Below are 26,343 nucleotides of genomic sequence, written 5' to 3'. Positions count from 1 at the left end.
ACAGATGAACAAAAAAAATTTCGATAAACAGTTAAGAAATATGGTGTTCATAATTTGTTACAAATGTTTCACAACTGCAAAGTATTTGTGGTGGGGTTATGCATGGGAGCGCTGTATGGCATTATGCATGTTTCTTTTATGCATGTTTCTTTCACAACTTTTACTATACCTTTACTGTTTATACATGGTCAAGTATGAATGCAATACTTCAATAAATTGTTTAAAAAAAAAAAAAAAGTAATGAAAAGGAACAAAACAAAATACTGGAGATAAAGACCACAGTAACCGAAGTAAGAAATTCATTACAGGGGATCAAAAGTAGATTGGTGCTGCCAGAAGAATGAATCATTTGATGGTAAGACAACTGAAAGTATTCCATATGAGACGAAAGAAAAAAAGAATGAAAAAACAAAGAAGAACAATCTAAGTGATCTGTGCTACACTATCAAGTATACTAATTTTCACTTTATGGGAGTCCCAGAAAGAGAAGAAATTGAGAAAGGGGCAAAACATATTCTAAGAAAAAATGACTAAAAACTCACCCAACTTAAAAGATATGGATATAAACTCAAAATAGGATAAACCCAAATACAGAAACACCAAGACATGTTATAATAAAACAGTCAAAAGCCAAAGACAAAAAAATAATCCTAAATCACAAGACAGCAGCAACATGTCAGGTATAAGAAAGAAAGCCTCAGTAAGATTAAATGTCAATTGCTCATCAGAAACAATGGAGTCAGGTAGGTACAAGGATGATATATTTAAAGTACTAAAAGAAAACAATTGCCAATCAAGAGTTCTCTATCTGGCAAAATTGTTTTTTAAAAATGAGGGAAAGATTGAGACATTCCAAGATAAAGAAAAGCTGCGGTAGAAGAATGCTGAAGGAAGTTCTTCAGATTGAAAGGAGAAGATACTAGACAACAGAAGTCCATGAAGAAATAAAGATCTCCAATAAGGGTAATGATGTGGGTAAATATAAATGCCAGTACTGTTGTATTTGTGGTTTGTAACTCCACTTTTACTTTTCACAGGATCTAAAATACAAATACATAAAAAACTATAATTCTATGATTTTAGTCACAAGGTATAAAGATGAAATTTGGGACAAGAATAACAGTAGGAGGATGGAGGGTTATAGGAACATAGCTTGTGTATGCTACTTAAGTTTAAACTGGTATCAAATCAAACGAAGCAGTTTGGATTTTAGATGTTCAATTTAAGTCCTAGGTTAACCACAAAGAAAGAAATTTGAAAAATATGCACAGAAGATATGAGAGGAGATTCCACAAAAGATCAATTAAACACAAAAGTAAGCGAAAGTGAAAAAATTGAGGGATAAAAATAAGATATCCCAAAGAGCAAAATGAAAGAACTTCTCCATTATCAGTAGTTACTTTAGATTTTTTTTTTTTTTTTTGAGGTTAACAAGGCAGGGATTCAACCTAAGACCTCACATATAGAAAGCCTGCACCCAACCAGCAAGCGTCTGTCTGCTCTACAGAGTTGGCCCCTTCATTTGTTTGCTTGTTGCTTGTTTCCCTGTCCCTAGCAGGAACCAGAAGCAAACCCAGGATGCTTGAACTACATCCACTCCCCATCAGTGGTTAATTTAAATGTAAATGGATTAATCACTCCATCACAAGGCAAACTGGCAATAGAATAAATGAAAAGCATGACCCAACTATAAACTGTTTACAACAGACTCACCTTTAATTCAAAGACACAAGTGGGTTGAAAATGAAAGAATGGGAAAAAAATATTTCATGTGAATAGTAACCAAAAGAAAGCAGAGGTGGCTATCTGAATGAGACCAAACAGAATTTAAATGAAAAATTGGTTAAAGGGAGAAATGATACCATATATTGATAAAAGGGTCAATTCACCAAAAAGATGATGTAATAGTTATAAAACATACATGCACACAAAGTTTCAAAATATAAGAAGGAAACAGATTTGAAGAGACCAAAGGTTCTACATAAATAGTATGAATTCAATATACCGCTTTCAAAAATGGAAAGAACATATCAACATAGGATCAAGAAAGAAACAGAGAACTTGACCAATATATAAACCAAAAACAGACACATACAGGAAAATCAAGAAAAACATTTCCATTTACAACAGCAACTAAAGAAAAAATATCTAGGAATAAATTTAACCACAGATATAAAGGACTTGTACACAGCAAACTACAAATCATCACTAAATGAAATTAAAGACCTAAATAAATGGAAACATTTCATGTTCAATGGACTGAAATACACAGTATCAAGATGCCAATTACTACTCAAAATGATTTACAGACTTAACACAATCTCAATCAAAACTTCAAAAGCCTTTTTAGGCAGAAACAAAGAATCTCATATTCAAATTCACATGGAAGAGCAAGGTGCCCCAAACAGCCAAAACCATGTTGAATGAGAGAGAGAGAAGTCAGAGCATTCACTCTGAGATTTCAAAATTTATTACAAATCTACAGTAACTTTTTACAGTGTGGTATTGGCACAAGTAAAGATGTCCATTGTTACAGACCAATGAAAGAGAATTAAGGACTTCAAAGTAAGTCTGTACGTCTACAGCCAACTGATTTTGATAAGGGTGCCAAGTCCACTCAATGGGGAAGTCTCTTTAACAAATGTTCTGGGAAAACTGGATAGACATCTGCAAAAGAATGAAGGATCCCTACTCCCACACCATATACAAAATTTTTCTTAAGACTGTACATTAAAAGCATGAACAACAAATAAAAAATAAAGTGGACTTTGTCAAGATTTAAGACTTCTGTGCCAAGTGCTTTACCAAGAAAGTGAAAAGACAACTACAGAATAGAAGTATTTGGAAACCATATATCTGATAAGGGTTTAAATCAGAATACATAAAGAACTAATACAACTCACAACAAAAAGACAACCCAAATCAAAAAATGCTAATTTTTGCATTATTCTTTTTTGGAATAACGAAATAATTCCAAAATTTCTGCGATTATGAATACATAACGTTGTGATTATACTAAAATCCACTGTTATACACTTTAGATGGATCATATGGTATGTGAATATATTTCAATAAAACTGCTTAATAAATGTGGAAAAATAGCCAGAAATAGCTGAGGAAACAGAGATTGAGCAGTGAAGAATTTTCTTGTTTTTATTATTACTGAAATAATGAAAATGCTGTAATAATGATTGAAGTGATAAATGTACAACTATGTGATTATACCAAATACTACTGACTATACACTCTGGATGAACTGTATGATTTATTAATATGTATCAATAAAACTGATTTTTTTTTTAAGGGGCAAAGGACTTGAATAGACATTTCTCTAAAGAGGATATACAAATGGCCAAAATGCACATGAAAAGATGATCGATATCGGCAGCTATTAGTGAAATGTAAATCAAAACCACAATGATACAATGGAAAACTATTCAGATTTAAGAAGAAATCGGGATGCATACGACAACATGGATGAACCTTGAGGGCATTACGTTGAGTGAAATAAGCCAGACACAAAAGGACAAATATTATATGGTCTCACTAAGATGAAATAAAACAATGGGTAAACTCACAGAGGTAAACTGTCAGAATAGGTTACTAGGAAATTGAATGTTCATTGAAAATAGGAGCTGATACTTAATGTACACATAATTTTTAATAAGGTTAACTTGTAAATGTGTGAAAATGAATAGAGTTGACAGTAATATAAGTGAGTATAACTAACACTGCTGATTTATAAATGTGATTATGGCTGAAAAGGGGTAGTCTATGACTGTAACATTTCAACTGAAAGGAAGCTAGAGAATAATGTAGACTGTATAACATAGTAATTTTGGTGGTAGATGAAGATTGTGTCAACAGTATAAGACTATTCTTCCTGGGAGTGAATGTAGCTCAAATGGTTGAGCGCCTGCTTCCCATATACAAGGTCCTGGGTTCAATTCCTGGTACCTCCTTTAAAAAAAAAACTCTTCCTTTACAAAGTGTTATATATATGGTGATATATGTGAAAATTACAACTAATATAACTTATGGATTATAGTTCACAGCAGTACTGTAACATTTTTACAGCAATGGCAAAGAAGATATACCGATTCTAAGGGACAACAATAAGGGATGTAAAAAGTTATGGGATTTTTCCTTTTAGAGTAATGAAAGCATTCTAAAAATTGATTGACGTGATGACAAGACAATTCTGTGATCAACATGAGAGCTCTGAGTGTGTACTATGAATGGACTGTAATAACACAATGAATCCTGTGGTGGGAGATGGACTGTGGTTAACAGACCAAATATGAGAACATTTTCTCATGAACTAAAACAAGTATATAATACTAATCCAGGGTGTCATTAACCTGGTGGGCTGGGGGAAAATACACCAAATACAAGATATTTGCTATAGTTAGTAGCAATGTTTGAAGGATGCTCTTTTATAGTTTGTAACAATTGTTTCACAACAATGCAAAATATTGGTGATGAAGTAATGTACGGGAGAGCCCTGTATGATGGTATGCATGTTGGCTTTTTAAGTTCACAACTTATATTATATACTTACTGGTTGTTGTTTTTTTTAAGATTTTATTCCCCACCCCTCCCTCCCCAGGGTCTGCTCTCTTTGTCCATTCGCTGTGTTCTTCTGTGTTCACTTGCATTCTTGGCGGCACCGGGAATCTGTGTCTCTTTTTGTTGTGCCATCTTGCTGCGTCAGCTCTTCATGTGTGTGGCACCACTCCTGGTTAGCTGCACTTTTTTCGTGCAGGGTGGATCTCCTTGCGCGTGGGGCTCCCCTACACGGGGGACACCCCTGTGTGGCATGGCGCTCCTTGTGCACGGCAGTGCTGCATATGGGCCAGCTCACCACACAGGCCAGGAGGCCCTGGGTTCAAACCCTAGACTTCCTATGTGGTAGGCAGACACTCTATCACTTAAGCCATGTCCACTTCCCAATACTTAGTGTTTACAGATGTTCATGTATGAATAAGCTTCAATTTTAATAGTAAAAAAAAAAACAATAAGATAGCATTTCACACCCAGTAGAATGGCTATTTTAAAAAATTACAAGTGTTGGAGAGGATATGGAGAAATAGAAACACTTATCATTGCTTTTGAGAATGTAAAATGGTGCAGCTGCTGTGAAACACAATTTGACAGTTTCTCAGGAAACTGAGTACAGAATTACTATATGACCTGGAAATCCTACTTCTAAAATATACCCAAAGGAGCTGAAAGCAAGGACTCGAACAGGTATTTATACACAGATATTCTTAGCAGCATTATTCACAATTGCCAAAAGATGGAAGCAACCCAAGTGTCCATCAACTGATGAATGGATCAACAAACTGTGGTGTATACATACAATGGGAAATTATTCAGCCATAAAAAGGGATGAGGTTCTGTAAGTGCAATAACATGGATGAACCTTTAAGACAACATGTTAAGTGAAATAAGCCAGACACAAAAGGACAAATATAACTGATAAGAAATAAGAATAATAAACAAACTTACAGAGTCAGAATCTGGAATATAGGTTACCAGAGACTGGGCTAGGGGTAAGGAACGGGGAGTTAATGCTTGAGTTGTACAGAGTTTCTATTTGGGTTCATTGTAAAGCTTTGGTAATAGATGGTGGTGATAGGAGCACAACATTGTGAATGTTATTAATAGGAGTGAATTATATATCTGAATGAGCTTAAACTGGGAAATTTTAGGTCAATGTTACTAAAAATTAAAAAAAAAAAACAGGACTGTACAACACAATGAACCCTACTCTAAACAATGGACTATATTTAGAACAATTATAATAATTCTTTTTCATGAATTGTAACAAATATACCACACTAATACATGGTATTAACAATACACAGAGTGGAGCAGGTGTAGCTCAGTGTTTGAGCACCTGCTTCCCATGTATAAGCTCCCAGATTCAATCCCTGGTACCTCCAAAAAAATAAAAATAAAATAAAATCAGTTTTATTAAAAAAAAAGGTTGATATATGTGAATTCTGTATTTTATGTATTTTATGCATGACTTTTCTATAAATCTACAGCCACGCTAAAAAAAAAGAGAGGGAAAAGAAAAGTACTGGCAAAGAATGAAAAGACATTAGAATGCTTTTATGTTATTGGTGCGAATGTAAAATGGTGCAGTTTGGCAGTTGCTTAAAAAGTTAATCACATGGGAAGCAGATGTGGCTCAACTGATAGAGCGTCTGCCTACCACATAGGAGATCCAGGGTTCAAACCCAGGGCCTCCTGACCAGTGTGGTGAGCTGGCCCACACACAGTGCTGATGCGCGCAAGGAGTGCCATGTCACGCAGGGGTGTCCCCGGCGTAGGGGAGCCCGCACAAAGAGTGCACCCCTCAAGAAAGCTGCCCTGTGCAAAAAAAGCAAAGCCTGCCCAGAAGTGGCACCGTACACATGGAGAGCTGATGCAGCAAGATGACACAACAAAAAAAGACACAGATTCCCGGTACTGCCAAGAATGCAAGCAGACAAAGAAGAACACACAGCGAATGGACAGAGAGAACAGACAACGGTGGGGGGAGGGGGGGAATAAAAACAGTAAAAAAAAAAAAAAAAAAAAAATTAAACACAGAACATAGGACCCAGCAATCCCCCTTCTGGGTATATACCCAAAAGATCTGAAAGAAGGGACTTGAACATATACTTACATACCAGTGTTCATACCAGCATTATTTACATATTAGCCAAAAGGCAGAAACCACCCCAAAGTGCATGAACCTTGTGATGAGTATGCTAAGTAAAATAAGCCAGATACAAAAGGCCACTTATGATTGCATTTATATGAAATGTCCAAAATACAACAAGCTAGAGAGACCAAAAAAAGATTACGGTTGCTAAAGATGCACAAAGAATGACTACTAATGGATATGGCCATTCCTTTTTGGGGTGATAAAAATGTTCTGGAATTAGATAGTGGTGATGGTTGCATAAATTTATAAATATACTAAAAGCCACTGAATTATATAATTACAAATGAATTTTATGATTTATCAATTACATCCTAATTTTAATAAAAATAAGTTGAAACTTGACCATAATTCAGAGTAATATTTCATATTCTGTAAATACTAAATAATAATGGGGTAAGATGCCTTTTATATATTAAGTTGAAGAGAAATCATTTTAAGTAAGGGCAAAAGTTACTTTTCATGGAACATACCCATATAACCAGTTTTGAAAAAACACAGCACTCATTACTTCAACCATACTTGTTTTGTATGACTAGTTTACTTACATGTTGTATTTCCTGCTGGCTGGCTCGGTAGTTTTTCTTGGTTAAATTGTCCACCAGGTAGCTGATTTGAGACAAGGCCAGCGAGAGCGAGTCAAGATTCATTGCTGGTTGGGGCGGAAGCAGGCGGCCGAGCCCGGCGCAAAATCACCATTATTCCCCTTTAGTCACCTCAGAGGCAGGTTAATGCTTTCTCTGTAATGAGCCTATATCTGGTGTCTGTACAATGTCTTCAGTTCTTCTTTACCAGGAGTCTTACTCTGTTCTGAAACATGGCACCTGTTTACGAAAAAAATTCCAGAATTCCAGTCAGTCTGTGGAAGTAGGGGAAAAAAAGATTTAAAATAACTTTCATTTTTCTGCCTTAGGGCCTAAAATGCCACTTGAAGACTAAAAACCAAACTTAGGACATCTCCACCACCTTTGACAAAAGAAGCCATGTTTAAATTAGACAAGGAATGGGGAGCAGGTGTAGCTCAGTGGCTGAACGCCTGCTTCACATATACAAGGTCCCAGGTTCAATCCCTGAAACCTCAAAATAAGTAAACAAATAAATTAAATAAGCAGGTTTTATTTATAACCTATGAATTTGAGATTTCTCATTTCCCAATTTTGAATCAATAATTTCTACTGCATTCTTTGGAATTAGCACCAAAGTACTTAGAATTAAAATTAGGAGACACTCATCCAACTTAAAAGTTCCACTTTTCAAAAATACCTACAACCTATTTACTAGAACCCATTTGTTAACTTTAATCCTCATATGCTGTTACAGAATCAGAGTAATGGTCTTAAAATTGTACCTCAGAATGTATGCTTCAAGTTTGAGTGACTGATTTAAAGGAAGGTAAGAACTTCAGAAATAAAATTCCTTCCTGCATTATTGAAATTGTTCACTAGGAGTATTTAGCAAGAGAAGCCCATTTTAGCTATCCTTTAGTCTTCATTTAAAAAAAAGACAAATACAAAAAAAAAGGTTTTTTTCTTAAGAAATACTAATGAGTTTCTTAAGAACTCACCAACTATTACTGAAACTCCTAAAGTAACTTTGACTACAAGGTGCTGAGTTTATCCACAGCTTCCTGTTCTAAAATCTGCCCATAATTTCATTATGGAAAACAGATGTGGCTCAACCAACTGGGCTCCCGTCTACCATACAGGAGGCCCAGGGCCTCCTGGTGAGGGCAAGCTGGCCCACCCGGACTGCCGGCCCATGCGGGAATGTGGCCCCATGCAGGAGAGCCGCCCTGTGGGGGAAGGCCACCTGGCACAGGAAAGCTGCCCCGCACAAGAGTTCTGGCCAATGTGGAGAGCTGGCACAGCAAGATGATGCAACAAGAGACACAGAGAGAAAATAAGATGTAGCAGAACAGGGGAGATGAGGTGGCTCAAGAGAATAATCGCCTCTCTCTCACTCCAGAAGGTCCCAGGATCAGTTCCCGAAGCCACCTAATGAGAATACAACAGACAAAAAAGAATACACAGCGAATGAACAAGAGTGCAGACAACAGGGAGAATGAGGGGGGAGGAGAAATAAAAATATATCTTGAAAAAAATTTTTTTCTTATAATCTGAATTACTATTTAAGGTATGATAAATTTATGAAAAGTAAATGCCCTTGGGTAAAGGCATTTAAACTTTTAACAGTTTAATAATGTAGAAAAAGTAAGTTGTTTCATTTTGTTACACAAAGCAAAGTTCTATGCTATTCTTCCACATCCCAGTAAAAAAAAAAAGAGTAAGGAGGGGCTTGGGAATTTGCCAAGATATTTTTACTCCTTCTAATGACATAAGAAGTTAAAGATCAATTTCGTTTTTACCTAGCCATGAGATGTAACGGCTCCTGCCTGCTCTAAGATTTTTAGGGCAAGTTGTTTTCCTTTACATTATGATAACATACTTTCTATAAACAAAAACCCAAAATTTTTCTATATAACAAAAACCCAAAAATTTGAAGCTATTCCCTTAATAAGCATGGTATGGGCAAACAGGAACTTATCAGATGATTAACAGTAATATAAAGTGGTAGAACCTTTCCTGAAACTAAAATTGGCAAGAGTTTAAAAACCTGTTAAAACTTTAAATACTCTTAAAAGTCTATCCTTCCCTCCATATAAAATTTTCTCAAGAACATAAAGGAAACTGGTAGAAAGATTTTCCCTCAAGTATATTGTTTGTGACATAAAAAAGACACTAAACAGTAACGATTTTAATAATCATGGTATACCCAAACAAGGCAGTTATTTAAACAGAATGAATAAAGGGAGCTGAGGTGGCTCAAGCAATTGAGTGCCTTTCTTCCATTTGGGAGGTCGCAGATTCGGTTCCCCATGCCTCTTAAAGAGAAGATGAGCAGACAGCGAGCACAAACAATGAGGAGGGGGAATAAATAAATCTTTAAAAAAAATAAATAAAAACAATGAATAAAACTGAAGGAAAGATGTCCATCAAGAGGAGAAAAAAGGATAGAATTTTTTGGCTGAATAAACAAGAACTTATTGGATACCTGTGAGTAGAAGCTGGAATATGAGGTGGGGAAGCTTTTACTTACATTTTATTTTTAAAATTTCTTTTTCACAATTATATACTTTTTTTACTTTCCAACTTTAATAAACAAAAGTTCACAAAAGAATGGGAAAAAACCCCACAGGAGGGTTTATGATTAGATCAGAGGACATTTTGGTAAAATATCAGCCAAGAAGAAATAGGAGAAATAGTATGGAGTCACTGAATGCCCTATCTATATACTGCATTGGTTGCTTTAGAAATTCCTATATCCAAACTAAACCAGGCAGCGTACTGTTTTCAGAAGAGGAAGGGGAAAGAAAAAAAAAAAAGCTCAAGAAATCACCCTATACCCTCCTTAAGTTCAAAATAGGAAACAGCTGTAGAAAATTCCTGGCTAAGATACCTTCAGATAAATAGCATTAAAAATGTGTGGCTAACAGGTCAAGAACCCTTTTGTTTAAATATAAAATGCTCAGTTTTACTAACATGTATAACCCACAATATTTTGAACTGTTTCTGCAAACTTGTTCAGCCAGAACTAATAACTGGAAACATGGTAACTAATTACATGAATACTTTCAGCCTGTTGTTTTACAACAATTTCATAGGTATCTAATTATTATAGGGAAGGGATGTGGCTCAATAGCCTGAGCTCCCACCTACCACACGGGAGGTCCGTGGTTCAGTTCCCCATGCCTCCTAAAAAAGATGCTGAGCTGGTACAAAAGGCAGACATGGCAAGCTGACACAACAAGATGACGCAACAGTAAACACAAGGGGAAAAACATAATGAGAGACACAACAAAGCAGGGAGCAGAGGTTCATGGGCCTCCTAAAGAGGACAAGCAGGACTGCGAGGTGGCAATATGGGCAGGCTCAGCGAGCTGACACAACAAGAGACGAGGAAAAACATAACGATACACACAACAGAGCAGGGTACAGAAGTGGCTTATGCAATTAGGCGCCTCCCTCCCATACTGGAGGTTCCGAGTTCGATTTCCGATGACTCTAAAAAGAAATGAAGACAATGAACAGAGACACAAGTGCAAACAGTGAGATGGGGAAAGATAAACATTATGATTATTATTATAAATACCAAAAGGAAGGTTCATATTAAGTAGATTCTATGATAGGTAAGAGTTTACAAGATATAGGAAGTCTCCCTTTTGTCAGAATTTATACCAAAAATGCTGATACAGAGCAACACAAGAATAACTGTATCATGAAATATATGCTATGATAAGCCTACTTTAACTGTTATTTTACCTAGAGCACAAATTCAGCACAGGAAGACTGCACCCAAACAAGTTTTAATTGATATTCCAAGAAACTTTGAATTCAACAAGGAATTTCCACTATATTATCTGTTCTGATAGGAGCTCCATGACAAGAACTACATCTTTTCCACATTAACACCTCAAGTTATATAATAATTTGCATATTAGAATTTTTAACAAGCCAGGCCTCACTATATGAATATGTGAATGCATTAATAACAACTTTTTAAAAGATTTACTTATTTATTTCTCACCACTCCCTGTTGCCTGCTCTGTGACCTTTCACTGTGTTCTTCTGCATCTGCTTGTCGTCTCTTTAGGCAGCACTGGGAACCGATCCTGGGACCTTTCAGAGTGGGAGAGAGGTGCTCAATCTCTTGTGCCACCTCAGCTCCCTGATCTGCTGCACCTCTTATTGGCTCTCCTCTGTCTCTTTTTGTTGTATCACCTTGCGGTACCAGCTCTCCGCTCAGACCAGCTTGCCACGCAGGCCAACATTCCTATGCGTGGGCCAGTACACCACACAGCCCAGCTTGTCTTCAACAGGAGGCCCTGGAATCGAACCCTACATCTCTCATATGGTAGATAGGAGCCCAACTGCTTGAGCCACATCTGCTTCCCAATTAATGACAAATTTTTAAGCCCAATCCTACTAGGCCTATTAGTAGAATGACCACAGGATTTATTATGCAAAGTAGGATACTTCTGAAAGTAAAAGGAAGTAATGTTAACAATTTATGCCAAAACAACAAGTGTGAACCAGGACATGAGGATTGTGACCCAACTGATCACTCCCTCATAGATGCTTCACTTTCTTCACTTGAATTTCAAGATGCAGTTTCACAGGTCTCTCCTGCTCAGTTCTCCTTCACCTAGCTATTCTTTTGCCCTCACAGGATTAGGTGACATCAAGGTTTCATCCTTGCATTTCTTTTCTTTTCTGTCTTCACTTTCTTGGTGGTCTTCTACTTTAACATAAAAAATTTTATACAAATAACTCCCAAATTTAGATCTCCAGCCCAAATCTCTCCAATGGTCTTATCTAATTTCATACTTGTCAACTCAAACACTTGTTCAAAAATGAGTTCCTTCGTGGAGTTGTCCTGGATAGTGCTTCACGGACAATTACGGGACACTGTAGATCCCCCCAGGGCCCACTGGATGGAACGTGAGAAGAGTCTGGGCTATGATGTGGACCATTGACTATGGGGTGCAGTGATGCTCAGAGATGAACTTACCAGGTGCAATGGATGTATCACGATGATGGGAGAGAGTGTTGCTGTGGGGGGAGTGGGGGGCGGGGGCGGTGGGGTTGAATGGGACCTCATATATTTTTTTTAATGTAATTAAAAATAATAATAAATAAATATTTAAAAAAAAAAAATGAGTTCCTTATCGTCCCCCTCAATGACAGTCCATCATCTCAGTTGATATCAAATTGCTCAGGCCAAAATCCTGGAGTCTTCCAAGTACTCTTTCCCTCTCCACTCACCCCTGTCTCTCATTCCCCATAACCAATCTGTCAGGAAATTCTTCAGCTTACCAAATATTACCAGAATCCAACCACTTCTCACCACCTCAACACTGGTGATAATCCAAGGACCATCATCTCTCACCTGGATTACAATGCTAGCCTGCTAACTGATTTCCCTGTTTCCATCCTTGCTCCCTATAGTCTGTCAATACAACTTCCAGAGAAAAACACCTTTAAAATATAAAAAACTTAGATATGTCAACCTATGCTCAAAGCCCTCCACTGACTCAGTAAAGGCAAGAGTCCTTATTAATAGCCCTCAAACACATACAGTTTAAGGTATCTGGCCACTGGTACTCTCCTGGCCTCCTCTCTCATACTTTTCCCCCTTGCTCAGTTCTAACCACAAGGCCCTCCCTGCAAATTATTTCTCCAGCATTTAAGGAACATTCCCTTCCCTTCCTTAGGGCCTCTGCACACGATGATTCCTCTTCCTGGAATGTTGTTCCTCCAGATGTCCAACATGGCTAAATACCTCATTTCCTTCAAGTCTTTACCCAAACGTCATCTTCTCAGTGAGACTCAATTGGTCACCCTATGTAAAATTACAAACCCTGGCCCATTCTTTTTTCCATTTCACATGACCTTAACATGACGTATTATAAATCTGTTATAAAATGTAAGCTCCATGAGTGCAGCAATCTTCATCTGTGGTTCACCAATTTATTGCAAGCACTATTTGGCCCACAGTTAGGACCTCACTAAATATTTGTTAAGTAATAACTCTAAGTCGAATCTTAGAGGAGTTTCTAACCTATATTTTAACCCTACACAAGTGCATGAAAGCCCAATGAAATTTTCCTAATCAGATACAACAGTCACATGAGAAATTAACCAGTTTTTAACTTAATTACCTCAAGGGCTTAAGTTGTTAACATGCTTTCAATAAACCTCTAACCTCATGATATGTATGAATATACATATATTTTAAATATATAGTTTGGGTCACCAAGTTTTCATTAACAGCCATGTTTACTCTAACACTATAAAGCAAAGCTTGATACACACAAATGTTTAGCTATTAAATTATCTTAATAAATATGAAATTTTCATTAAATATGAAATTCCAAGATATCTCTTAACTATAAGGAATTTGTGCTCCAGGATCATACTATTTGTATGTGCAATCTCTACTATAGGTCACCATATATGCCATGGACTCAGATATTTCTTGAATGAATATTAATTTCATATCAAGGCCACAGCTTTTGTTTCTCCTCCTTCCCTCGCAGCCTGTTTTTGCTGTCTGTGTCCATTCACCATGTAATTTTCTGGATCTATTTCTCTTTTTGTATTCTCTTCTCATTTTCTCCTCTAGGATTCACTGGGATTCAATCCTGGGGACCTCCAATGTGGAGAGGTTCCCTTTTACTTGCACTACCTCAGTTCCTGGTTTCTGTTGCCATCTTGCCTTGAAATCCCCTTTTCTCTTTTTGTTGCGTCATCTTACTGCATGGCTCACTGCGCAGGCATGCCTTTATGAGGAGGCCCTGGGGATCAAACTTAGGTCCTCCCATACAGTAGATGGAAGTCCAATCACTTGAGCCATATCTGCTTCCCAGGGCCACAGTCTTAATAAAAGGCATCCAAATTGGCTGCCACCTCAACACACTTCCTATCTTTATTATAAACAAACACACACATCCTTTTTCCAAAACTCTAGGCGATTTGTCATCATGCCATTGGGATTACAAGAGTAGAAACAACTACATTTAAAAAGGAATAAGAAAAAAAAATAAATAGAAAGGAATAAGGTAATTGGAATAATCTTGCAATTAAAAAAAACTTAAATTCTTCCAAGCAATTATTCTACTATAGTCGCTTTCCAGTACTTTTCAACTTAACAAAGGTGTGTAAGATTAAATGAAAGAGCACTGACATTTGACAGCAATATACTATAAAACAACCCATACCTGAGAAGTGTTATAAAAAATATTTACCATACCTATACCCGCAACAGTAAAAAAGAAAAATAGTGGAGGTTAAAGATTATACAAGGATGTTCTCAGTATTTTTCCTAATAGTAAAATACTAAGAATGACCTAAATAGCCATGAGTATAAGGGTTGTCCACATATACCCCACAGTATCCCACACATTATTTTATATCTTATCTGTAGAACACTAGACAGTATTACAAATCATTTCTTGTACATCCAGTCTCAGGAATACCAAGCAGCTACGGTTTATGGTTTACATTTTACGTGTTAACACAAAAGAATACCATGACACTGAGTGAAAAGCTGTCTCTGAACAGCATTATACCATTTGTTTAAAAAAAGACCACAAACACATCTATACATCTATGTTTATATGTACATAGGTGATAAGATGTCCATAAATAGTGCCTACAGAGGAGCTTTCACTTTAAAGTCCTTTAAAAAGCAGCCCAATAATTAGTGAGGACCCTACCCCAAACAAGATGGTTGAATGAGACTCCAGGGCTCTGTACAAGGGACAGCAGAAACATCTTTATCAAAGTTCGAGACAACAGCTAAAAGAATTGCAACAACATGGCCAGCACCAAATCAGGAAAAAGGCAAGTTAGAACTGTGCCCTTACTGGCCCCTCATCACTTCACTGGCTCACAGACCCAGTACTGATCCCAGGTCCCAGCACCAGAGGGAGCAAGGTAACCTTATGCATTCCGGGAGAAGGCACACCTGTCCAAGTCTGACTAGTGGCAGCCTGAAGGACTAAAGCAGGACAAGAACTGAGAGCTCACCATCACAGAATTTGCCCTGTGTGTACAGACAGCACACAGGGCTCTCTTACAGAAGAGTACTTACTGGAGAACAGTCAAATCACAGCTTCCTGGGGCAAAAATATGCTGACTGTGGGACATACAGTGCAATACCCAGGACCATAAAGTGGTAGCTTCCTGGGAAAGCGGGAACATTTTTATCTGTGTAAATGGGGAATTCTTAGAGCTGAGCACACATGGTCAGGACAACATACATGTACAGAAAGGATCCAGGCCTCTATACTTTGTCTTTGAGCTACTCTATAAACTCACTGTATGGCTGACTTCAAAAGGAGAACACTTGCACAAGTCAATCTGTGAAAACTGGAAAGATGTTTTCTTCTACTACTACTATCACTACTGTTACTACTTTTTGTTCCCACACTACCTGCCATTCAAGGAAAACTGTCGTAACACTTGCTGGATACAAGCTTAAGGAACAGATGCCTCACAGTCTAAATCCCAGCAATAACATATTAAGATATCAAAATATCCAGGTCTCAACAGAAGACTATAAAAAACATACAAAGAAACAGCAAGTGACAGCCCAGACAAAGAAAAGATTAAAGCATTAGAAACTATCAGTCAGAAGGAACAAACCTGGGATATTTCAGGAAAAAACTTTTTAAAAATGTTCCTACACCTGCTCAGACCTAAAGAAAACAGACAAAGAGCTAAAGGAAATTAAGAAAATGACAGATAACACAAAGAGAACAACATCAATACAGACAGAAATTATGAAAGGAACCAAACAGAGCCAAAGACTACAATAAACGAAATTACAAATCCCATAGAGGGGTTTGTGAACTTTTGACTTTTTTTGTGAATACCAGAAAAGATCAAGTTCCTGTCGGTGTGGGACCCACTGATTACATTAGATTCAGTTAAGGGAACTTTAAGTAGATCACTTTTGATTAGATTGATTTAGGGCACCTAAGTGAAGCACAACCCAGGTTGAGTCTCCACCCTCCTGCTGAAATCTTACATAAACCTGAGAACTGAAAGCAGAAACACAAAGAAAGTTGCCATTTTTACTCTGCCATTTAAGAGGTCTAGAGAAACCATCAGAATCAATGGAGCACAGAGGTACACAAAGAGGCACCAGAGAGGCTAGTCATACTAGGCGATAGCCCACAGCTGAGCTCAGGGACAAAGAAGTCTGGAGAAGGCAGAGACCCAGACCCAGAGCCCCATTTTGCCTGGTCACATGGCAAGAGTCCAAGACTGCCAGCAGCCAATCTTAGTGAGATAGCATCTCTAATGATACCTTGATTTGGACATTTTCACAGCCTAAGAACTGTAAACTTTTATCATAAAAAAATTCCCTTTATGAAAGTGAACACATTTCTGCATTTTGTTTCCAGCAACTTTAGCAAACTAACAGGGTTCAACAATAGACTGGAGCTGCAAGAAGAAAGAATCAGTGAACTCAAAGATAAGGCAATTGAAATTATCCAGTGTGAGGAGTCGAAAGAATGAAGTGAACAGCATCAAGAGTACCAATATACACATCATGGAAGTCCCAAGAGAAAAAAGACAGAGACAGAGAAACTAGTTATCCCTTCTGTGCTGTGACTTTTCCCTATCACAATATTGATATATCATGGGTCAGCTTAAGAAACCAAATGGGAATTTGGGGGGAGTTTTGCAAAAGCTGCAGATGACATGCGAAGTCCAGATGACAGAAAAAGTTTAGAAAGTAAGAAATGCAAAAAATGTATGTATTCTATAAACTCATCCATGACCAAATATTTGACCCAAATTTTATAATAAGGTATTGTAAACACTCCATAAAAGAAAAAGAAAAAATTCAAACTTCTTCCCTGGGACGAAAGAATAGTCAAAAATTTTCACGGATATTTTCCAGATTTCAGGGGCACTGTGCCCCCAACCATTGTGATGTGTGGAAGGATTAACTGTATTCAAAATATAATAGCTGAAAACTTTCCAAATTTAACAGAAGTCAGGCATATACACAGCCAAGCTCAACCAACTCCATTCAGGATAAACCAAAATAGACCCGCACTAAAACATATTGTAATCAAACTGTCCAAATGACAAAGATAAAGTGAGAATTCTGAAAACTGTGAAAGAGAGGCAATGTGCCATATACAAGAGAGCTTGAGTAAGGTTATAGTGCCAATTTCTTAACAGAAAACATGGAGGAAAGGAGGCAGTGGATGCAAAAGTGCAAAAAGTCAACCAAGAACTTTATATCCTGCAAAACAATCTTTCAAAAATGAGAGATAGGGGTCTAGTTGTTCAATCAAAAGATGTGAGTGGTGTGTTGAAGTCTCATTATCGTAGAGATGTCTATTTCTCCCTTCAGTTTTGCCAGAGCTTGCCTCACATATTTGGGGGACCTGGTTAGATGGACAGATATTTATGACTGTTATTTCTTCCTGGGGGATTGCCCCTTTATATTAGTATATAATGGCTCTCTGTAAGCTCTAATAACTTCTTTGCATTTAAAGTCTGCTTTGTCCAACATTAGTATAGGTATTCCTGTTCTTTTCTGGTTACTGTTTGCACAGAGTATCTTTTTCTAACCTTTCACTTTCAGCCTTTGAATCCCTGTGTCTAAACTGAGTGCCTTGCAAAGCAGCGTATGGATGGCTCATTTTTTTTTATCCATTCTATCACCTGTGTATTTTGATTGGGGAATTTAATCCATTCACATTCAATGACATTACTGTTAATGCATTATTTCCTTCCACCATTTCATTCTTTGGTTTTCATGTCATATCTTATTTTCACCTGTCTCTTTACTCTTCCGGTTATCCTTTCTGATATTCTTGCCTTCTATAGTCTCCTCCAAGCCACTCCTTCCTGTCTTTTTCTTTTGGGTTATAAGGTTCCCTTTAATATTTCCTGCAAGATAAGATTCTTAATTTTTGTTTGCTTGTGAATATTTTAAACTCACCTTCATGTCTGAACGGCAATTTTGCTGCACAGAGATTCTTAGTTGGCAATTTTTCTCTTTCAGTATCTTAATTATAGAATACCGTCTTCCCACCTTTACGGTTTCTGATGAGAAATCTGCACTATAAGTCTTACAGGACGTCCCTTACAGGACGCATGTGATGGATTGCTTCTCCCTTGTTGCTCTCAGAATTCTCTTTACCTTTGGTGTTCAACATTCTGAGTAGTATATGTCTCTGAGTAGGTCTATTCGAATTTATTCTGATTGGGGTATGCTGTACTTTTTGGACATATAAATTCATTTATTTCATGAGAGTTGGGAAATTTCAGCCATTATTATCTCAAAAACTATTTCTCCATTATATATTAATAAAAGGGACATTCCACCAGAAAGAAATAACAATCTTAAGTATCTATGAACCTAACCAAATACATGAGGCAAAATACATGAGGCAAACTCTGGCTAACTGAAGGGAGAAACAGACACTTCTACAGTAATAATACTTAGAGACTTAAATACACCACTCACATCATTAGATAGAACAACTAGACAGAATATCAACAAGGAAAGAGAGAAATTCAAGCTAGACTTAACAGATACATACAGAATGTTGTATACCAAATCATCAGGTATATACTCTTCTCAACTGCTCATGAGTCTTTCTCCAGGACAGACATGTTCAGTTTCAATAATTATAAAAAGATTAAAATTATACAAAGCACCATCTCAGATCATAATTGAATGAAACTGGAACTCTATATGGGAAAGGGAAACATTCACAGAGGTGTGGAGGCTAAACAACATACTCCTAAACCATCAGTGGGTCAAAGAAGAAATTTTAAGTGAACTCAGTAAATATACTGTGACTAATGAAAACAAGAACACAAATTATCAAAACTTATGGGATAAAGCAAAGGCAGTGCTAAGAGGGTAATTTATTGCCCTAGACACCTACATTTAAAAGAAGAAAGAATTAAAATCAAAGTTCTAATTAAACAACTGGAGAAACAAACAGTAAACATTCCCAAAGCAAGCAGAAGGAAAGAAATAATAAAGATTTGAGCAGAAATAACTTGAGGAAAAAACAAAATCCTGAAACTCGTTCTCTGAGAGGATCAATAAAAATGACAGGGAAAAAGATGTGGCTCAACTGATAGAGTGTCCGCCTACCACACAGGAGGTCCATGGTTCAAACCCAGGGCCTCCTGGCCCATGTGGTAAGCTGGCCGACACGCAGTGCTGCCGCGTGCAAGGAGTGCCATGCCATACATGGGTGTCCCCAGTGTAGAGGAGCCCCAGGCACAAAGAGCAAACCATGCAAGGAGAGCTGCTCTATGCGAAAAAAGCACAGCCTGCCCAGGAATGGCGCCACACACACAATGAGCTGATGCAGCAAGATCATGCAACAAAAAGAGACACAGATTCCCAGTGCCACAGAGAATGCAAGCAGACACACACACAGTGAATGGACACAAGACAGCAGACAACGGGGGGGGGGGGGGCGCCAGGGGGGACAACAAGTAAATATGACAAACCCTTACCTAGACTAGCAAAGAAAAAAAGAGGGGAAGTTAAAACTGACCACACAGAAATAAAAATGATCAAAAGAGCATATTATGAAAAAAAGAGTATATTATGAGAAAATGTATGCCAACCTAAATGAAACAAAGTAGACAACCTAAATGAAATGGACAAATTCCTAGAAATGCACAACCTACACTAACGCTACAAGAAATACAAGAAGTTAACAAACCAACTACATTTAAAGAGATTGAACCAGTCATCCAAAGTCTCCCAACAAAGAAAAGTTCAGGACCAGGTGGCTTCGCAGGTGAATTCTACCAAACATTTGAAAAGAATTAACACCAATGCTGTTTAACTCTTAGTCAGATAAAGTTTAAACCAATGCTGTTTAAACTCAGTCAGATAAAGATACTATGAGAAAAGAAAATTACCAACCAATCTCTAATGAACATAGACAAAAATTCTCAACAAAGTACTTTCAGATAGAATCCAACAACATATCAAAAGAATTATATGCCATGAACAAGTAGGATTTATTCCTGGTATGCAAGGGTGGTTCAACACAAGAAAATAAATTACCGGAATACACCACATTAACAAATTGAAGGGAAAAAAACACAATCATTTCGATCGATGCAGAAGAGGCATCTGACAAAATACAACATCCTTTCTTGATAAAACACTTTGAAAGATAGGAACAGAAGGAAAATTCCTCAACATGATGAAGGGCATATAGGAAAAACCCACAGCTAACACAGCACTCAGTGGGGGAAACTGGACACTTTCTAAGATCAGGAACAAGACAAGGATACCAATGTCGCCACTGTTATTCAATATTCTGCTAGAATTTCTAGATAGAGCAATTAGACAAGGGGAAAAAAATAAAACCCACCCATACAGGAAAAGAGGAAGTAAAACTCTCACTATTTGCTCATGGCATGATCCTATAATTAGAAAATTCTGAAATGTCTACAAAAAAATAATACTTAAGTTAAAAAATGAAGTCAGAAAAGTGTCAGGAAACAAAATCAACATGTAAAAATCAGTAATGTCTCTGTACACTAGTACAGAACAATCAAAAGAGGAATTCAAGAAAAATTCCACTTACAATAGCAACAAAAGACTTAAATATCTAGGAATCAATTTAACCAAATTAGTAAAGAACCAATATTCAGAAACTATAAAACAATGCTAAAAGGCATTCTATGTTCATGGAATGGAAGACTAAATATCATGAGGATGTCAGTTCTACCCACACTGATTTTTAGATTTAATGTAATACCAATTAAAACTTCAACAGCCTACTTTATAGTAACAGATCAATTACCAAATATACTTGGAAGGAAAAGTGCACCTGAAAGCCAAAAGCATTCTAAAAAAAAAGGAGAGAGACACAGGAGGGCCTTGAAACATACTACAAAGGTACAAGGCCAAAGCACCATGGTATTGGCATAAATATAGACACAGTGAAATGAAATTGAGAGTCCAGAAATAAACCACCACCTCTAGGACCAATTGGTTTTTGGCAAACCTATGGAGTCTGTTAATGGGACAAAACAGTCTCTTCAACAAATGGTGCTGAAAGGACAGGACGTCCGTAACCAAAAGAATGAAAGAGGACTACTATCTCACACCCTATGCAACTCAAAATGGATCAAAGACCTAAATATAAAAGCCTGGACCATAAAACTATTATTAGAAAATGTAGGGAAATACCTTCAAGATACACCCAAAGCACGAGCAACAAGGACAACGAAAACAGATAAATGGGACCTTCTCAAAATTAAACGCCTTTGCATCTCAAAGGACTTTGTCAAAAGGGTTAAAAGGTGGCCAACTCAAAGGGAGAAAATACTTAGAAATCACATATCCAAAAAGAGTTGACTATCCATGATATATAGAGATGCTACAACTTAACAATAAAGAGAAAAACGACCTGATTTTAAAAAGGGTAAAAGACTTGAATAGACATTTATCTAAAGCAGAAATACAAATGGTTAAAAAGCACATGAAAAAATGCTCAACATCACTATCGATTAGAGAAATGCAAATCAAAGCTACAATGAGGTAGTAAACATCTATCAGAACAAATACTATTAAAAAGAGAACTTCAAGTCTTGGAGAGGATATGGAGGGACAGGAACACTTATTCACTGCTGGTAGGAATTAAAACTGGTACAGCCACTGTGAAGAAATGTTTGGCAGGTTCTAAAGAAGTTGAATATATATCTGCCACTTGACCATACAATACTACCACTGGGTATATACCCAGAAGAACTGAAAGCAGTGCCACAGACATCTGCACACCGATGTTCATAGCAGCATTATTCACAATTGCCAAAAGCTGGAAACAACTCAGGTGCCCATTAACGGATGAAGGAACAAATTGTGGTGTATTCACACAATGGAATATTATGCAGCTATTAAGAAGAAAAGAAGTCATGAAGCATATGACAATATGGATGAATCTGGAGGACATTATGTTGAGTGAAGCAAGCCAGACACAAAAGGACAAATACTGTATGAATGCACTACTGTGAACTCAATATACTGTGTGGCAAGCAGATGTGGCTCAACTGATAAGAGCATCTACCTACCATATAGGAGGTGCAGGGTTCAAACCCAGAGCCTCCTGGCACATGTGGTGGGCTGGCCCATGTACAGTGCTGCCACGCTCAAGGAGTGCCATGCCACACAGGTGTGCCCCCCCCCGTGAAGGGGAGCCCCATTCGCAAGGAGTGCACCCCGCAAGGAGAGACACTGTGAAAAAGTGCAGCCTGACTAGGCATAATGCAGCACACACGGAGAGCTGACGCAGTAAGATGATGCAACAAAAGACATAGATTCCCAGTGCTGCTGAGAATGTAAGCAGACACAGAAGAACACACAGCAAATGGATACAAGAGAGCAGACAACATGAGGGAGGGGGAGAAATAAATAAAAATAAATATATGGTGTAATCTCATGGAGCTAATAACTAGAATATGGGTCACCATAAAATAGAATGAGGTTAGAGAATGGAAGGCTAAGGGTTAAACTGTGCAGAATTGGTAAAAAGGTTGGTTGTATGTAAATCTTTGGAAATGAACAGAAAAGGAGAAAGCACAACACATTGTAACTAGCAGTGCTGTTATATGCATATCACAGTGGTTGAAAGGGAAAGTCTAAGGTCACGTATATTACTACAAGGAAAACTAAAATATGTAACATGGGACTCATAGTAAAACTTCTTGTGAAATATGAATATGGGTAATACTGCATATATATCAATTTTTCTTTGAAACTGAACAAATGTAATGTTAAAAGATATTAATATCAAGCAAAAATAATTATGCCAAGTGAAAGAAATCAGTCACAAAGTACTACATATTGCATGATTCCATTTATATAAAATGTAAATACCAATCAATTTATAAAGATGGAATTGTATTAGTAGTTATGTAGCACTGGAGAAGGATAAAGGATTTAGAGGTGGCAGCTCCACTCCAGGGGTGTGGAGTTTTTCTTTTTGGAGTGATGAAATTGTTCTAAAATTTTCTGTGGTGATGAATACATAACACTATGATTATACTAAAAGCCACTGGTTATACACCTTGGATAGACTGTATGGTACAAGACTGTATCTCAAGAAAACTATTTTAAAAAGGGGAAGGGGGACATATGAACTGAAAACAGACTAAATATCCACGAATAGGTTACTGTAGGTTAAGTAAATCATAAAATGAAATATTATACAGCCGCTTTTAGGGTGTTAGAAAATCTATTGGGGGAAGCAAATTATAGAAGTGTTTTGTGTATATGTGTGTTCACATTCATAGAGAAGGATACAAATAATAACTGCATCTGAAAAGTTAGATGAAAGGAGTGGAGAAGGGACTTGAACTTTTTTTATGTGAAGAAAATTAACTATGAAAAACAAATTATTACATCAGTAAATATTGCATAGTACAAAATTCTCTATGCTGTCAAAATCCCAATCTATGGATGCTGTTCATCTCACTTACTACTGTGTAGAGGTAACATAGCAGGCCTGAAGACTGCTATCCTTAGAAAGGCCTGCTTACAAGGCTAGCTCTTGGTTAGTGTCTGAGAACTTGGGTTTCAGGAGGGTTCTGACCACTCCTGAGAAGGGCTGTGATGGTTTGTATAAACAATGTTTTATGCTGAACACTTGCTGTTCTGGGAGTCTGGAATTTTGGTTCATGCTAGACAGAGGATACCCACTTAACCACTCCACCCCACCCCCACCTCCCATAGGCACTGAGTATGTAATAAGCTTCCCCTGGTAAGCAGCTGTTGGAGGAATTAAGCCTAGTGTGTGACTCAGTGAGAAAGAACTCTTGGAAGCTTGCACCTGGTTTCCTCTGGCCTTCTCCCCTTGCATCTTTTCCCTTTGCTGATTTTGTTTTGTATCTTTTCACTGTAATCAATCACAGCTGGATCCTGTGCATGCTCCCAACAAATCACAAACCTAAGGACAGTCTTGGGGACCTAGTGACCACGATGAATGTGTTCTGGAAGCAATTAGAACCTAGTTTATGGATTTCCTCTCTAGTACTTTCAGAATATATTTTACAATTTTGAATTTCATCACCAAGACAATCCCAGAAGATACTGGGTTGGTTTGGTTGTTTCAGGAAATAAAGGTATGATAGACTGACTAGATACCAAATCTGTTTCTTCTTCCTAGGTAAACAGCTAGACTAGATTTCCCAGTCTATCCTGAAATCAGGTGTGGCCATTATACACTAAAGTTCTGGCCACTGAAATGTAGGTCAAATATTACATACATACCACTTCCAGACCTGGCCCATAAAACCTACTCATGACTCTCTGGTTCCATCACCATCTACCAGCTGAAATAAGACTCCCAAGACCTAGACGAGGGTAGCACCACAAGATGGAAGAAACCTAACGTGTGTTATAATGAAAACTTAGTTGGCCTTTCAAAAGGTACTACATATTGCTTGACTCCGACTACACAAAATATAAATACAAACATATTAGAGAGGGGAAGCGGATGTGGTTCAAGCAGTTAGGAGCCTGCCTACAACATGGGAAGTTCTAGGTTTGGTTCCCAGTGGCTAAAAAAAAAAAAAAAAAAAAAAAAAAAAAGACTAGCACAAAACAAACATACAGCGAGATACAAATGGTGGGGAGTTTAAGCAGCTAATTTTGGGGATTATCTGTTATGCAACAATTGGTAACTTATGCATCCTTAAATTTGGAAAGTATGAAGAAGAGATTGAAAGAGGAACATGTCCTTCAGTGTACAAGAGCAAAGAATTATAAATTATATGATTTGGCAATTAATGGATTGCTCATGACCTTCAAGAGACGGTCACTGGAAGTTGGGTAAGGAGCTCAAACTAAAGCACAAGGAAATAAGTACAGGAAGAAAAGGCCTAGTTCAAGCCCCACCCCCTCCAAAGCCTCCCAGAGACTACTACAGCTATGGTGAATCTACTCCCCCACCCCCAAAAGTATGTATTATGCACTATAAAATAAAATTACACTCTTCACTATTGTTGCATGTATATTATCCTTTTCATCAACTCCCACAGACATACTTCAGCTTTATTCTGTTTCTCTTTCTTACCACTACTTCCAACCAAACAACCAGCTCTGAGTATTGAAAACTGTCCAGAATCTTTGTATGTCTAATATCAGTAGACAGTATTCTATTTTTAGGCCCTTAAAATATAATTTGGCTAGACTTTTTAAGAGAAATAAAATGTAGTAAATAAAGATGGAAAATTTCTTCCACCTTTACCATCCACTGGAGATGGTGATAATTATCTGTGATTATCATATTGGTTTTTCTTTAAGGTCACCTTCATTAACTTCTCTGACAAAAACTCTGCCCTTAATAACACTAATAATGGTTTCCTGGCCCACTCAAGTGGCAAAGCTAGTAAATCACCTAAGACCTACAATACATCACACATTGTTACACAATACCCACACTTATGTGTACCTGAAACAAGTTTGATGAAATAGTACTTGAGTGATGCAGCTGTACCCTAGATTTCTACTATATCCCTTTTTAATGCTGGTGTGACTCCCGAAATTCATAACCTACAATTTGAAAGACAATACTTGAGACAAAACTATTTTTTATGAGTGGAAGGTATATACCATGTTTCAAATAAAAGACATCAAATTTTAACTGTAATACCATATTTCATATTTCGATAAGCAAGCTTAATTGGCAGCATTTTTCTATGACACACTACTTCTCATGACATAAGTCACATCCCAATTTCAGAGATGTTAAAATGTAGAGAAAAAAGTGCAGCCTGCCCAGGAATGGCGCTGCACACAGGGAGAGCTGACATAGCAAGATGATGCAACAAAGAGAGACAGATTCCAGGTGCCACTGACAAGAACACAAGCGGACACAGAATACACAGCAAATGGACACAGAGCAGACAACTGGGGGGGGGGGCGGGGAAGGGTAGAGAAATAAATTTAAAAAAAAAAACTTCTGAATCTCAATAGAATACTGCAGTAAACTGTGGAGTTTCAAAAGCATTTTGAAATGTTTGGGGCTGGGGGGTTGGGGTACTGGC

The 26,343-nt window shown here is 37.4% G+C and overlaps 1 protein-coding gene across 4 annotated transcripts in view; it reads right to left on the bottom strand.

The window, feature by feature from the left end:
- Window positions 1–26,343, bottom strand: part of CNOT1 (CCR4-NOT transcription complex subunit 1) — a 135,957-nt gene that overhangs the window by 96,400 nt on the left and 13,214 nt on the right. For all 4 annotated transcript variants that reach the window (XM_058279908.1, XM_058279909.2, XM_058279907.2 and 1 more), the window contains exon 2: window positions 7,267–7,542. In XM_058279908.1, coding sequence (XP_058135891.1) covers window positions 7,267–7,368 — 102 coding nt within the window. In that variant the 5' untranslated portion in view covers window positions 7,369–7,542. The remainder of the gene's footprint in view (window positions 1–7,266; window positions 7,543–26,343) is intronic.

The sequence above is a fragment of the Dasypus novemcinctus genome, chromosome 18 (genome assembly GCF_030445035.2).
Source record: "Dasypus novemcinctus isolate mDasNov1 chromosome 18, mDasNov1.1.hap2, whole genome shotgun sequence".
NCBI lineage: Eukaryota > Metazoa > Chordata > Mammalia > Cingulata > Dasypodidae > Dasypus > Dasypus novemcinctus.
Note: the sequence above shows the minus strand (reverse complement) of the source record. Positions and strands in the feature narration are given on the sequence as shown.